Genomic DNA, 15,794 nt, shown 5'->3' with positions numbered 1-15,794 from the left:
AACTCGGGCGCAGCCGGAAATGTTGGTGTTTCTGGGGCGGCTGCGTTCCGTGCCATTCAGTCGTTCCGCTCAAGGTTTCGTGAAATAAATGACACTTATATTTTATGGATTGAAATATACTGTTAATAGAAATCAAATGTGGCAGAGCATGTATTAGTGGCCCGCGTTTTTCGTGCGCACGTCGTTTTTGTCGAGGTTTTACGAAATATAAAAATACAACTTGAATAATGGTAAGATGCTCGATGTAAAGCAGCCGGTCTAAAAGCCATCGGAAAGACTTGAAGAAATGCCTACCAAGCGTTTTATCTGCTGTTATTTTAATGCTAATACGAACTAGCATTAGCAAGTGTTTTCTAATCATTATCAATAACGACATTGACGACCAGCGCGGCGGATGACAGGTTAGCTCCTTCGGCCTCAGGATGTTGCTTTGGCTCCAGACCTCCTGTGTGGTGTTTGCACGTTCTCCCCGTGCCCATGTGTGTTTTACAAGCACTCCGGTTTCTTGCAAACATGCAAGTTAGGTATATTGGACAGGCTAAATGGCCCTTATTTGCCACCGTGAGAGTAAACGGTTCTTTGTATTTGTGTGCCCTGCAATCAGCTGGCAAACAGTTCGGGGTGCGCCCCGCTGGGAATTAAAAAAAAAAAAAATTAAGACCTGAGGTGCAAGAGGTTCCTGTTTAAAACCTAATATGGCAATAAAAAAGTTTCGGGTTCAAACGGCATTCACAAGATGTGAGCAAAAACCAAGGACAGATGTGACCGCAAAATTTATTTCAAAAATAAAATGAACTTACATGTAGCATCCGAACGTCCTCCTATTCCGAAATGACCCACAACCACCGGGGGGACTAAGTCCCGCAATCATACGAGCCAGTGGGGCAAATTGAAAGAGGCGGCGGCGGCGGCGCCGCTGCCTTCCGAATGTCGGAGATGCGAACAAGACCACTTCAGAATTTCAAAGTGCATGAGTAATCACAGAAATGTACCTGCCAGCGCTGGAAATCAAAAGAAAAAATAAGTCTTGTACCTACGTGGCTTGTATTTTTGCTAGTACAATGCTCAAGCGCGCTTATTATTGGCTAGCCCAAATAGAAGACGCACCCTCGATTTCAAATCCACGGCTCAAAGCCCGTGGCCCCACCGCAGCCCAATGGTTTGGCTGTTATAAGGAGGTGTGCAATTTGCAATTTTTCTTTTCTCAACTTTGATATAGCTGAAAAGGAAGAAATACGCTCGTTGTCAAACGGAATACGCCGCCGAATAAAAAGGCCGCTTGTGTTTGGCTCGGATGATTTTGCTTTAGTTTTGTTTCCGCAAACGTTTGCGACGGGGATCCTTGGGAAATGTGCTTTCTAAAAGGGGTCCCCGACCCCAACGGGTCGGAGAAGGCCTGCCTATGTTCGACACTGTGGCGACAATGTATAGCAACCGCCTTCCTAATCTCCTCATGCTTTCTTGAGTTCAGATCTGTAAACCGGTTTTTTTTGTGCAAATAAAGAACAAAGAATGTTTTTTTTGTATGTTCATTTTTTAAGCTACGCCCCTACTTTTGGCCTCAGTTTTTGTGAAAAAAGTGCGTCTCATATTTGCGGAATGAGAGTATTTTCTGGAACTGTCCCCAGTTACGCGATTAGGTGTTTGTGTACGCGGGAGCAAGATGCGGTTTTATCCCTCGGCAGCGAGCCATTTCGGCAGCGAGCCATTTCGCTCCCGTTTACAGACCTCATTCACCCATGAGTTCCAATTTTCCACCATGACGGGCAACTGCCATATCATTTCACAAACACAAATGCCAGATGCATAGATAAGGTCCAAAAAAAAAAGGCGCATCACAAAGCTGTTTGATCACACGCAAATGATTAGGCCCGCCCCTCAAATCCAAAGAGGCCTTTCGCTGCTGCTGCATTCGAATGAAAAGTTGAAATCTAAAGTTCATTTTTCAAATGGAAAAACAAAACAACCGGAGGCTTAGGCGATGAGCGACGGACCGGTCCGACCGGTCCTGCGATGAAGCTGAGAAATCTTGAGGGCGATGGTAGCTAACGGCGCCAGCACCACCTGTCGCACCAAAACAAAATACAAATGAACAAGCCGGTACTTTTTCAAGTCGCGTCGTTAGAATGAACCCTCGTGCGGTATTTCCTTCAACCCTTTGATCCTTCGGCATTAAAGGCAGAGGGTTGAACGGAGGCTCCGGGGAGCCGAAATTTCACCCGGATGGCAAATCCGGGCGAAACGACTGGAGAAATACCCTCGAGAGTCTGACGCCCCATCGTCCGCGTTGGTTTACAATTCATTTAGAGTTTTAGTCCCGGCGAGTCATCGGTGGAAAAGCGTTTGATTTGAGTTTGTTTGCTGGATTCACCTGTGTTTCTTGAAAGACGCGTTCCTTCTCGTAACTTTCCAGATAAATTCGAACTGTGGCCCCGCCGCTACTTGGACCACTTAGTCTGTAGATGATGCGAGAACCATCCGAGAAGATTATCCGCAGACCCTAAAGCGGAAAGGCGAAGTTCCAAACATGTCTTCCAGGACGTCAAATTGATGTAGCATATGAGGGGATATATTTCGACGTTCGTGAAGAAACGCACACCTTCAATGGACGGCCCGTTTTCAAACTGTTTTAGTATGTAGGGCTCGGCGCATTATTGGGCGCGTAGAATAGAAGCTACGCTAGTGGCCGGGCTTGCGTGATGCAACCACTAGATGGAGCCGCGCTAAAGGCAATGTCAATAAAACAATCACCTCCACCTCGTTCCTAAGTGTTTTCACTACTGCGTTCACTCCCAAAATGAAGGAACAGCTGGAAAGAGCGGGAAAAAAATACCTCTCGACTACATTAAAAGAGCGTTTGGATCATAGGTGTGGAACGCCGGCCCCGCTGCACGTTTTGCGCTTTCCTTTTCCCAACGCGCCCGACTCCAACCGCGAGCTTAGCGGCCAGCCCGGCGGGAGCTTGAAAATGACCCCAATCGTCCGAATGGGGTGGGGCGCGCCCCGGAAAGAAGGCTCGAAAAGGCGCAGGAAAGCGGCCCTCCGCGACCGGAGTTTGATCCCCTATGATTCAAGTAAATATGAAACCCGTGGTTTTGGAATCAAATTGCGACCCAACCCCTTCAAATCTTTGTGGATTTAAAAGCAGTTTCTGGATTTGCAGTTTGTGCGTCTTGTCCCCAAATGAAATGCTTGAAAATTGGAGCGTATGTAGCAAACATAAACATTTCAATTGTAAACCATCCATCTACAGCTACAATGCAGAGGTCAAAATGGAAGAAAGTTATTTGCATTTTCGCTCCCCCCAAAATGAAAAGCCCTGGTTCACGCGCCGCATGAGGGGCACCGGCTGGTAAGGCGCGCTGTCAGCGTGGGAGAAAATTGAAGTGACGCCTTATAGTGTGGGAAATACCCTACCTGGTTCCGCGTGATACTGCTGTCGACCGGGTCCGTATATTCAAAATTGTCAGCCTTTTCCACTTGGTAGATTTTGTCCTCCACTGCAAAGCGTCGCTTGGCAAAGGACTTGTCTGCCATCATGATCTCCAGATCCTCCATCATTTCGCAGGCCGCATCAATGTCAATGTTTTCATAATCGTATCTGGACACCCCCCCAAAAAAAACAAAACATAAAAGAAGAAAATGTCAGCACAATGGATAGCGTAAAATGAATACATATACAGTATATGTGCATGGTCAACTTTATTTTTTTTGTTAATGCTTTAACCCTTAAGAGACCCCCCCCCCCCGATCCAGCCTGGACATTTGTGTCCACTGCGGCGGACATTTGTTTTTGCTCCATATCTTTTCAAGCCCTCAAGTCTTGGTTTGGTTGGACATCCTGGTCCTTCCAACGATGCTTCATTTATTTGAGTGGGATGCAGTTGACTTTGCTGGATTGCTGAGACCAAACGGACACAACAGTGGACGCAAACGAATAGGCCGGGCCTCAAGAGGCGTTAGTATGCAACACGCATCCCGAGAACCGTGTCCAAATTAGAATTTGAGACCACGCTGGCGCCATTACGGCACGCGCGCGGGAAAAATTCCACCTGCTACCCACTAGGTGGCAGTAACGCGCCCAGAAAAAAAGCGTCTTTGCGTCCTTTGTCGTCCTTGGGTTTTTAACATCCCTCACTTTTGATCGGTTGAATGACCGGATGATGCGTTAGTCTTTAAACACGGCTGCTGATGGGAAGATCAGACCTAGTGAAGTAGTTTCTTCCATATTTTATCCAGTGGTATTTGAGAATATCTTGCACACTTTGCCGTCTGGCGGCAAGGATGGACAACCACGCCAGCGCGGCCCAAAGGCCGTCCTTCTCACGGGCATGCTCGCCACCTGAAACGTCACACGCGACGAAGCGTTGGCGCGCCGAAAAATGCTTTCAAGTGGATCGTGACTTCATGCTCGAGCATTACCCGTTGCGAAACTTTCTTCTCCGCACAAGGACAGTCGTCCCGCATCCATGAGGTTTCCAAAGAACTTCCACCCAGTGGGAGTTTCATATAGCTCTATTTTCGTTGCCCTGGCTACTCTGCGAGAAACACAGAAATAGAAGTTACTCCGAGCGCACGCCGACGCAACTGAAACTGAACCAAAACCGCAAAGGTTGATGTCAAATTTCAACATGGCAGGCGACCGCGACGGTGTGGAACTAAGGCCTCGCCGGCGAAAAGGATCTATGTCCGCCGTCTTCCTACTCTATGCGCTGTTCATCTGATGTCCTCGGTTGACCGGGGCCGACCCTCGGCTGACGTTCGGTGAGAAACGTGGGGAAGGGGAGGACGGCGAAACGCTCAAAATACCTAAGGCCCCATTTGCCGATCAATAATAAGATGGTCAACCCGGCCGAGCTTTGGCCAATTGTTACTCATCAGCGATGGAAAGTCACCGTTATCTTTGGGCCGCGTTGCTTTTACGGTTTCTGTCAAATCAATTCAACAAACAATTTAGCTCGTTTTGAAATCAGAGGCCGGTAAAATCACGAGAAAAACACTCGGTTTTCTTGGAAAGTTAAAGAGCACTTTCAAATTTGACTGATCTGACTTTGACGCCTGCGCCGGAGGGTCAAACACAATTTTAAGGCGATGGAATTTTTCACGCATTTTACATTTCCTCGTCCTCGGAACGTTTGGGCGGACATAACGCGAGCGCTTTAATTTGCCGGTTTCACTCGAGAGGCTCCGGGCAATGAAGGCAGAGCGCCCCGCAAAGGTTTTACCTGTCTAAGGCTGCGCTTGTGGGCATGCTGCGGGCGAAGCCCCTCACCCCTCTGCGCTGAAAGTACGGGATGCAGAAGATGTTGTCAGCGATCACGGCCACCGAGTCGGACGGGGCCACGAAGAGGCCGCTCTTCCCCAGGATCATGTTGCGACCCTGGACGGGCAAAGGGGAAGCTGGAACGCCGCTTCCGACCGCGCGCATGGCTCGCGGGGGGGGGGCACGCACCCCATCGCCGTCAAAGGCGGCGCCGAAGTCGTGCTCTCCGTCCCGCATGCTGTCGAGCAGGTCCGCGGCGCGGGTGAAGTCGGGATCCGGGCGCCGACCTCCAAAGTCCTCCGCGGGCACGCAATTCAGGGCGGAGCTGGCGGGGCAGCCCAACTCGTCGCACAGAATCCGCTTCACGTACGGACCCACCACTAAAAGGCGGAAAGGGCTTCGGGTTGGACGGCGGGAAGACGGCTCCGTTTTATAATACAGACGTTGATGCGCTCCCCTCTTTTCATTGACGGCGCCGTCCTAAAAACGCGTTTGCTACCGCTGACGATTCTAGACGGGAAAGATGGATTCGAACCTTAGCTTAGCCCGACGCTTTGACGGAGAGAGAGAGAAAAAAAGCAAATACAGAATGTCTCCACTCGAAAATACGTCTTGGGACGGAATGAGTTTGAGTATAACGTGGCGTTAGTATTTTTTTTGCATTTGGAACTACCGACCGAATCGCTCCTGCTGGGGGTTAGGGTTAGGTTAACTGCAATTTGACTTCAAGTACATTCAAAAAAACAAAAACATTTGCAACCTCCATGCATGGCGTCCAATCTTATCGTGATGTGGTCGTCGCCGGATAGGAGCTCTTTCAGGGCAGCAAAATCAAAGATGTTCCTCATCAAGTTTGCGTAGGACTCCACGGCGTCCACAATTTCAACTTGAAACCAGCAGAAAAGGACAAGAGAAAGGAAAAGGACATGTAGCTTTTACTGCTTTGTGCAATATTTTCTGCCAAATCATTTGGGGATGGCACACTAACGCTAGCGGGATAACTAAGATGTTGAACTTTGACGCGTTGTCACCATCTGGGTGAAATTTCAGCTCCCTGGTGTCTTCTTTCAACGCTTTCCCTTTGCCGTAAAGATCAAAGGATTGCGCTATCGTCGAAACCTGACCTCCTAAAGTCGGCAGCCGGCAGAAATAGATCTTCGACGTCTTCGGCCGTTAAGGCGGCGAACCTGGGAGCGGGTGCCTCGTGATTGGTGATTTCTATCCACCTCCGCCGGCGGCCATTTTGTCAACGGGAAGTCTGAAAATGACGCGGCGGTCGCTCGGAGCTCAGTCACACGAGTAAGCCCGGACAGCAGCGGAACGGCGACGGCTCCTTATTTGAACTCGGTCCGATGAAAACGACGTCGCGGTCGCTCGGCGTAGCGAAACGGGCGCCCCGCCAGACGGTTTAGCCGCTTAATTCAAAAATCAAACGTTAATGGCGCATCCCTCTCCAATTCTCCCGTCTTGACTTTGTCGGATTCGGCTTTCGGCCAACGTACCCGTAAAAGGTTTGAACTTGTTCTCCAGATCAAACGTCCGCTCGCCCAGAGTGGTCAGATCCAGTGTGAGTCCGGGGCAGATGGCGAACTCTTCAATGGTTCTGCTGATCTGGTAGATCTTACTTGTGACGGCGTCGTCGGCCGGTCCTCGGTGAAGCGGAACGAGCCCTTTTTGTTTGCCGGGTTCAAAGGTTTCCCCTCCCCCGCCCCGCCCCGCCCCGCCCCGCCCCGCCCCGTACGGCTCGCGTACCTCCGTTTGCGGCGTTGAACTTGATGCCAAAGTCTCCGTCGGGCCCCGCCGGGTTGTCGCCGGCGGTGAGGACGATGCCGCCCACGGCTTTGGTTTTCCTGATCAAGCAGGAGCAGGCCGGCGCGGACATTAAACCGCGCTGACCGACGATGAGACGGCCCACCTGGGGGAAAGATCTCTTTGCGGGTTGCCGTTTGGCGATCCGCCGCCGAATTCCGGGCCGGCGTCCTGCGCGTTTGCCGGCTTTCGGGACGCGCCCGCTTCAAACGGCGGGGCTTGCGCCGAAGCGGCCGATTAGCTAGCCGCTTGCTAATCGATTAGCTAGCCGCTTGCTAATCGATTAGCTAGCCGCTTGCTAATCGATTAGCTAGTAGCTAGCCGCCAGCTACTCGGTTAGTAGATAAGCCGATGGTTTGAATCGGGTGTGTCGGGTCAGAAAAGCAGGAAAACATGCAGGACAGCGGCCCTTAAGGACGGACTTTGGACCACTTTAATCAGCGCTGTCAAACATATGGGCCGCTTCTTGCCCACCCTATTGGAGTTGGCGGATCTGGTTCATCAAGTTGAATAGCTTTTTTTTGTTGTTTTTTTTCCCCGGACACTCAATTCCAGGAACATATTTTCATTGCTAACAAGCTAATTATTTCAATCGGGCGTGTTGGGGAGAGAAAACGTGCGGGACGCCGGCACTCCGGGACCGGAGTTGCTACTTGGTCCACCGGGTAAATAATCCCAAAGTGTAAAACGGTCGACCCCCTCAAATGCGCGCGCGACGCGCCTTGTCGCCGACCCCTTTTCGAGCCGACGTACGCCACCATCATTGGGCTCCCCGGCGCGGCCGGCAGAGTAAATGTTAGCGCTCGGAGGGATGCCGCGGGGCATGTAAATGAGCAGACGCGACGTCACTGACCCCGTTGGCAGCCGCCATCTGCACAATGACCTCGATAGCCGTTTGGTTAAAGAAGCGTCCATCTCCCCCCACCACCACCGCGGCGCCCTGCCGGTCACGGAGGTCGATGGAGGAGAAGATACTCTGGATGAAGTTGTGCAGATAGTTCCTCCTGGACTGGAAGACGCGGACCTTTCTTCTCAGGCCGTCGCTACCGGGTCTCTGGTCGGGGTACGGGGACGTGGGGACAGTCAGCACCCGCAGAGGACTGTTGCTCATCTTTCTTTGGACTTTCTGACAGCGGCGGGCGAAGCTCGAGCAAGACCGAGAGCGCGTTACGGGGACGGGGGCGTACGGCGACTTATACCCCCCGCGCCGCGGAGATCAGATCGCAGGGTGGCCCTGCTGGCCCTTACTGGACCCAAAATAACCTTTCAAACTCATGTGCGTATGCGAGTAACTGAAGACGCTTCTTCACACGTGTGCAGGGAGATCACTGTCAAACCCCAAAGTCTGCCGAAGCTTCGGCGGCTGCGCAGTAACCACGCGCAAAATATGGGTGGCGGTCTTACGCCGGAATGACAATATGAATGGCCGGAAAATGAAAGGTGATACATAGCTTTTACGAGGTCTTTACAAAACACCTAATGGCCTCTGACGAGAGTCGCGACCGAGTCTTGAGCCGTTACAGCAACAAATAAAAAAAATAAAAGCAATGGTTGTCAGTCTCTTGGACACAACTCTATGCAATCAGCCGTGCACAGGATAAACAAAGAAAATGAGTCGCGCAAACTCGTGTGGCGGATGGGACCGGTACATTCAGAAAAAGAACTGCACTGCCCTCTAGCGTTAATAAGCAGTAGTCTACCCTAAACTCTTGTGACGAGTCGCCGTCCACAGCTGTTCGGTGAAATTAAAGTTGCCACAATATAGCATTCAAATGGTTCGAAGTCGAGTTACTCGATGGCCTTTTGGTTCGATGCACAAAATAAAGAAAATCATCAAAGCCGGCCGATGAAAGAGCTTGTCTTTTTCCCTAATTTGTCATACAGTTTAATGGCTAGCTTCACATAGCTGACTAGCGGGTTCGGTAAGCGCGCTTTATTAACACGCCGCCTAACCGCCATCTTCGTTTTCAGAGCGGCCTTACCGCATTGGCCGTGGCGGCGAGGGGCTCGCACTGTGACGCGAGGCCCTAATCCTAACCCTAACCCGAGGCCCCGGCTCCGCCGTGACGTCTGACACTACTCGGCTGCAAACTATACGCATTGCAATTTTTGCCTCACTTTGTAAACGCCTTTAAGGGCGGAATAATTCAAGTTATTTTTTCACTTCAACCCCTCAAATTGTTCAGTGGCATCCGTTCTATCCATACGTGTAGGTTCAGTTTATTAACGCCCGCAAAAAATTGAAAAATGTCTGTCTTTGTAGTCTGTGACGTGATGATGACGCTTTAAGACAAAGCCATTAAGCGCCACCTACTGTCTCGAGGTGAAACCCAAGTCAGCAAAGAATTTTCTGTTTGCTGACATACAGTAGTTTGAGCGTCGCTCAAGGGAGCGTTGCAAAAACCCGCTGGGAAATCAGTCGTAAGTCCTATTAAAATGCATTTCAAAAATTTTGTTATCATGGTTTTGTACGGTTCAAATTTTGGACAATAGTTATTTTTGTACATAAAATCTGGCACGTCCAGCTGCAGTCACATAGAAATGTCGTCGCATGTTTTAATCATCTGCTGGAAATTTCAGCTCCCATTGATTATTTTATGATCTTAAAAAACAAAATCAAAGGAATGTCCGTAATCTGTAACGTAATGCCACAAGGGTTAACCAAGACGATGCGGGATTTCGAGTTGACTTTGTTTTTTAGATAAAGATGATGACTTTTTGGTTTAAGGGAGAAAGCATTTAGTCAGCTAGCACATATCTTCTTAAAAGACTGTGTTTTGCTATGGATAAAATGACGCTAGTTTTTTGTTGCCGCTAAGTGCCGAGGCCTTGTCGCTGCCGTTCTTTACTTCCGTCTCTTTGCAAAGGCATGTAGCTCGAACTGGGATTATATTTGATGTGCACCGTACAAAGCGCATGCTTTATTATTATTAAAGGAAAATATTATTTTTTTCATATGCTGAGTAAAATTTTGAATAAAGTTCTTAAGAAAAACAGAATTTCTGTGAAGGCATTCCCTGCGCGCCCTGCTGATAGATAGGTTATGCTTGGTGTTTAAATCGTGTTTAAGCCAGACTCACTCAAATATTCGCATCAATGCAGCAGTTTAGCTATTAGATTTTTAAATAAACTCATACGTCTCTCTGCTCGCGTTATGGAGTAACCTGACCAGCAGATGGCGCGCTTCTCCCATCTCAGTTATACTGACCGCTATTTACGACACACGAAAAAAAAGACCAAGTATCTCCGTAACGGATAGAAGCACTTTAATCAAAATTCTGTTTTCCATTTCAAGATATTATTATCAGTAGTAGTATTGCTGTCAATTGATTTTTAAGTGTTCTTCAAAGACTAGAGATCTTGTGTATTTGTTGATTAATATGGCAAACGGTATGACTTTTGGATGGTCTCGGCTTGAATCGGTGGCATTTTAAATCGGGTACTCATGAGGGCTGCCGACCAACAATAGGAGCCGGTTTGATTTGAAATAACTTTGTATTTTCAATTGTCCAGTGTTTTCGTTAAAACAGTAATGAAGAAAAACATAAAGCCCCAAACAGGCACAAAGAGATTAACATGAATTACAACACCAACGTTAGATATAATGCGAATTGTGAGAAGAACAAATGTCAAGTGGGTCCACAGGAAAAAAATAAAATAAAATAAGGCCGACTTGTTCAAAACAAAAACAAGACAATAAGAAATAACAGACAACTTTGGTGAGTTGGATTTCTTCCAAGCAGGAAATGCGGTGCTCTCTTTTGTACAAATAAATAAGACCTGTCAACACTATCTAAAATCTTATGTACATCTCCTCGTTTACATCAACTATGATACAATATCAAAAAGCATATGAAAACATATTTACATATCAAGAGCACCCTCTTCAGTCATCCGCGCACGTACCGTATACGCGCCCGTTCGTCCACACGGAAAGCGTTCAAAGAGGGTTGTGCAACACACAGAGGGCGTTATCAAAAACTCTTCAAATGTGGCCGCGTGCGTAAGAGTCACCGCGCACTCGCACAAACACAAACCGAATGTTTACAAGGTGTCCCCAGCCGGGCCCTCCCACTCGGACGACAACGCATCTTCATCGTCGTCGCCGTGAGAACAATACGTGAGGCGTGTTTGCAGGAGACACGGTGGGCGCGCGTGCGTGTCCCCGTCCGTCCTTCCTGTGAGATGGGTGGCCGGAGTGCGATGCAATTACTTTGCAAGTGCACATCGCAGCCTCTGCTGCAGGGGTGTCCAAACTTTTTCACTCGGGGGCCACGTGCAGAAAAAGAAAAGCTCTTCTCATTTGATCGCCACGAAATAATAAGAATAAGTTCCTGTTCGAGGTTACCAAGCGATAGTTCAGATTTGGGGGTGCCCAACACAACTTCATCATGTTTCAAATGGCACGTGTACAATTTGGACCGCGACACAACGCGTAAAGAAGGATCTATTTTGCTTCTTCAATTGAATCGTCTTTTATGCTCCACAGTCTTTTGAAGGCAAATTGTCTTTGGTCCAAAATAACTGCACAAATCTTTCATCCATAAAAGCTCTGCAGTACATAAACTAGAGAAGGAACAACAAAAGTTTCAACAGGAAACATATTTTTCATTTAAATGTTGCAAGTGCTTCACACCTCAAAATGTTGAGATACTGAGAAAATTGTGTTTTCTTTTGCGAGCTGTACAGTATCTTATGGCGAGGCACGCACATATATGTATTTACTGTATATATGGATGTATCGAGAGAGTGAAAGTCAAAGGAGAAATGGACGGCGGGCCATAAAATAGCCTCAAGATGTAGTTTGGGCACCCCTGCTCTACCGTTTATGTTAACAGCAGCTTAAAAGGCCTGGTTTGAAAATTGTCTCCTGACCGCAACTTGCGACGTATTGCTCCCGTAAAACCCTCTTAACATTGAAACATCACAGTGGAAAAAAAACCCAGAAGCCACTGTGTCGTGATTTCTGCCCCTGATGCGGCTTTCCCCTCCATGCGCAGCTAAGAGCCTTTGACTTTATGAAGTGTCCGAGGCGGAATAAAGATAAAGCCTCTCGGTTCATCATCGTCCACGGAGAGAGAAGGAGCAAGTCACGCTTAGCGTGTGTGGATTCTCGCAAAAGCAGCAAAAAGCTTGCTTACAGTACATCACTTTTCAAATAAAAACATCCGGAGGTACGCGTGAGCATCCATTCTATTATGAATCTGTACAGATTGTCCCAACTTTTCGGGGCTTTTCCCCAATGAAACACATAAAGGACGTGAAGTACGACACACACTCCATCAATGCAAAAATGACTTTGTACGAGAAAAATAGATCCAGCTTCAGCAACGGGATTCGAAGCCGTCACAACCTGGGAATATTGGCATAGGAATCGGCCGTCGACGATATGTACTTCCTCGGTCACCTTTGCCCCCCCCCCCCCCTCCCCCTCACGCGGTGGAGAGCATGGGCTGCTCCGTATACCAATGCGTCGCCGGGTCGGGCATGCCGCCCCCGAGTGGCAAGGTGATGAACTGCGGGCAGGCGCCGCCCCCCGAGCTCACCACGCCCATGCCGACGCCCTGCGGGTACGGGCGGCGGTGCGCCCGGTGTCCCGCGGCGTCCGTCCGGCCGATGTGGATCTCGTCCTCCTCGCCCTCGCCGGTGGTCTTGCGGTAGACGGGATTGTCGAAGTTCATGCTCTTGGTGGAGTTGCGCCTCCAGTTGCGCCACGCCAGGTAGACGCCGGCGCAGACCAAGCCGAACACCACTGTGGCAACGATAGGAACTGCGTGCGTTCAACACGCGGCCGCAGGGGGGGCGTTAGGGAGGCTCCGAGTCACAACGTCGTCGTCGTTGGCGCTCGGGTGTATAAGACGGAGCGAGTAATCGTCCCCGCTTTGCCCTCCCGGTAATGGGAGTTGAGTTCTTTTTAATCATCTGCTAAATTTGAGTCTGGTAACCCCGCACCTTCTAGCAATGCCGTGCCGAAGCGTTTTTTTTTTATGATCTACCGAGGCTGAATGTGAGCGCAAAGGTTGAACGGGAATTGAGCTTATTATCTTCTGTACTTATGAATTTTTAGACTGCGACCTTTTCCTATGCTAAACGGTTAGCGATCGCGATCGGCATGAAGACGCCGGCCATGACAAACACTATCATTTAGTCGGCGCCTACAAAATTGCATACGTTCGTTCCATGTTATAGCATCCCTAAAATCGCTTCGAGGTGACGCTTCAACAATATTCCATGAGCAAACTTAAGGGCGGAGCTTCTAGCTGCGAGGTCAGTAACCTCCCGTTCTTCTTCTTCTTCTTCCACGAGCAGATAGTTTCCGGGGACAGCTTTTTTTTCTCATTAAAAACAGCCGAGGCGCTTTAGGGAAGTTCTCCGCTTCGGGTCGAGCGCAACGGCGACGTAACGCGGAGAGACGGGGAGGACCGGGTTTAACGCGACTCACCGATGGGAATGACCACGCCGAGGACAGCCACCGTCAAGTTCTCTCCAAGGAGGAAATGTTCACTTCCAGCTGAAGGAGGACACAAGCGTTAGAGGGACGCGGGGCGGGAGCGAGACACAGTGTAAATTAGGAACAGGAAGGATAACTAAGGTGCGGCTAAGGTACACGGTGATAAGGAGGGGGGCGGACGGAGGGAAAGGCGTTCGGACAAAGCGGCGCCCGCCGCTCGCCGGCCGGACTCCGCGAAGAGCTAAAGAGGTGGAATCCATCCCCGATACCAAGCGAGAGTCTCGCGCGCGGCCCTCGAGCGGCCGTCGGGGCACCCGGGCTCCGTCGAGGTCCCTTGTTATGCCGTGGATTCGACTGGCTTAGCGCCCGGCAGATGTGCGAGCCGCTGAAAGCTTCTCCTATCAGGGTGTGAGCAATGAAAATATTTCTTCCGTTCGTTTACTCCTGTACCTACTGTACAATTGATCAACTTGCGCCTAACTAACCTGTACTACGGTTTATTAAACTGTACCCCCTTTTTACTAATCGCGCCCCACAGTTAACTAATCTGTAGCCAGAATTGATTGATTTGTACCCACTTTGGCAATCTCTTCCCACAGTTTACTAATGTTTACCCACAATTTACCCATTGATGGTAACAGTTTATTAACATGTTTCCAGTTTACCGGTCTGTAGTCGCCCTTACTAACCTGTTTCCAATGTACCTGCACCAATCTTTTATTTTCGGTACCCAAAGATTACCAATCTGCACCCCCGGTATACTAAACAGTACCCGGCGTACCATACATGAACGTAAATTTGAATCGACTTACAGTGCTGTGACACACTGCTGTCCCCCGGAGGTGCGGTCGACTCAACGGTGACGGTGGCGGTCGAGTGCGATCCAAGAGCCTCGGACTCCTGCGATGACACTGCCTTGAGCGTGCTCGGAGGGGTGTGCGGCTCCAGGCCAGGAAGAGGCGACGAGGTCAGGCGCGGGGCGGCGTCTCCTCGCGAGGCGCCCTCTGAAGGTGGCGGATGGTCATCGATCGCCGCGGTAGCAGGCGCAGGTCCGCGTGAGAGTGGCATGTCGTTTCTTGGTGCTGCGCACAAAGGGTAAACAACACTTTTACGCATGCTTAAGCGTCGTTTTTACATTAAATTCATTTATACACACTATTTTACATCGATAGACACAGACAGACAGATAGACAGATAGATAGATAGATAGATAGATGGATAGATAGATAGATAGATAGATAGATAGATAGATAGATAGATAGATAGATAGATAGATAGATAGATAGATAGATAGATAGATAGATAGATAGATAGATAGGCAGGCAGGCAGGCAGACAGACAGACAGACAGACAGACAGACAGACAGACAGACAGACAGACAGACAGACAGGCAGACAGACAGACAGACAGACAGACAGACAGCCGTCTTAAAACGTCACCTGGCACACAAGCTCTCATGTCAGGGCCGAGGTCCTGCCCATCAGGGCAGGCGCAGGTGTATTTCGGAGAGTGCTCAGTAATCTGTGGCGCCTTAAGGCATAAGTATTCGCAACCTCCATTGGCCACACTTCCCAGATTACAGCTGTCTGCACCTGCAGATAGGGACAGAGGAGAATGGGAGAGTCCGGTGAAGGGACCTTTGCATTTCAGTGATGTTTGTAACATTTGTTCCGCTCGAAATGAAATATGGCAAGTAGACCGGCCAATGTAATATGAAGTATTTTACCAACGGGGATTTAAAAGTCATTCTCTAAGTGGCAGCATCAGCATTTCGCCATCTACATAGTTAGTGAGAGTTGGGCAATAAATCTGACTGAATAGCGATGATTTGAAAATGACTATTATTTGCATAACAACTACTTTATTTAGTCATTCGAGCAAGTTATGAATAGCTATTTTTGCAAAGCAAATCAGTATGAATTGTGCTGTCTGAACGTATTGCGCACAATTGAAAAACGTACCGTATTTTTCAGTGAATAAAACAGTTATTTCACTGTTAGATCACAGTTAGATCAAACTCAAGGCCCGGGGGCCAAATCCGGCCGCCGCGTTATTTTATGAGGCCTGCGAAATACTAATTAGGACTTTAAGATTCTGACTAAAATACCAAATATGCAAGTTTTCTTCAACTTTAAAGAGGAAGCAACACATATTTTTTGTTACCAATCATTTGTCAAACAGTTTTTACTGGCCTTTGATTTGACACCCACCCCGCTTTAGATAAACATTTGTTGGTTTGCTACTTTACTTAAAACCGATTAGCATTGCATT

At 49.0% G+C, this 15,794-nt stretch overlaps 2 protein-coding genes across 4 annotated transcripts in view; both read right to left on the bottom strand.

The window, feature by feature from the left end:
* Positions 1-773: 773 nt before the first annotated feature.
* Positions 774-8,183, bottom strand: LOC148414202 (phosphoglucomutase-1-like). Its single transcript, XM_088429512.1, has 11 exons — positions 7,926-8,183; positions 7,016-7,178; positions 6,766-6,912; positions 6,024-6,149; positions 5,453-5,643; positions 5,226-5,380; positions 4,423-4,538; positions 4,207-4,342; positions 3,418-3,601; positions 2,372-2,500; positions 774-2,064 (listed from the first exon to the last, which is right to left on the bottom strand). The coding sequence occupies exons 1-11, from the start codon at positions 8,181-8,183 to the stop codon at positions 1,975-1,977; spliced, it is 1,695 nt and encodes a 564-aa protein (XP_088285638.1). The 3' UTR covers positions 774-1,974.
* Positions 8,184-10,317: 2,134 nt separating this feature from the next.
* The window catches only part of LOC148414200 (low-density lipoprotein receptor-related protein 8-like), a 40,000-nt gene continuing 34,523 nt past the window's right edge, over positions 10,318-15,794 (bottom strand). For 2 of the 3 annotated variants that reach the window (XM_088430513.1, XM_088430515.1), the window contains 4 exons: positions 14,963-15,115; positions 14,336-14,605; positions 13,515-13,583; positions 10,318-12,842 (listed from right to left, as the gene is read on the bottom strand). In XM_088430513.1, the coding sequence (XP_088286639.1) occupies positions 12,505-12,842; positions 13,515-13,583; positions 14,336-14,605; positions 14,963-15,115 (830 nt within the window). In that variant the 3' untranslated portion in view covers positions 10,318-12,504. The remainder of the gene's footprint in view (positions 12,843-13,514; positions 13,584-14,335; positions 14,606-14,962; positions 15,116-15,794) is intronic. The other variant, XM_088430514.1, reaches the window with a different exon arrangement.

The sequence above is a fragment of the Hippichthys cyanospilos genome, chromosome 12, assembly GCF_059441005.1.
Source record: "Hippichthys cyanospilos isolate Australia breed blue-spotted pipefish chromosome 12, RoL_Hcya_1.0, whole genome shotgun sequence".
NCBI classification, from domain to species: domain Eukaryota; kingdom Metazoa; phylum Chordata; class Actinopteri; order Syngnathiformes; family Syngnathidae; genus Hippichthys; species Hippichthys cyanospilos.
The sequence above is the reverse complement of the archived record's forward strand: the minus strand, read 5'-3'. Positions and strand labels throughout refer to the sequence as shown.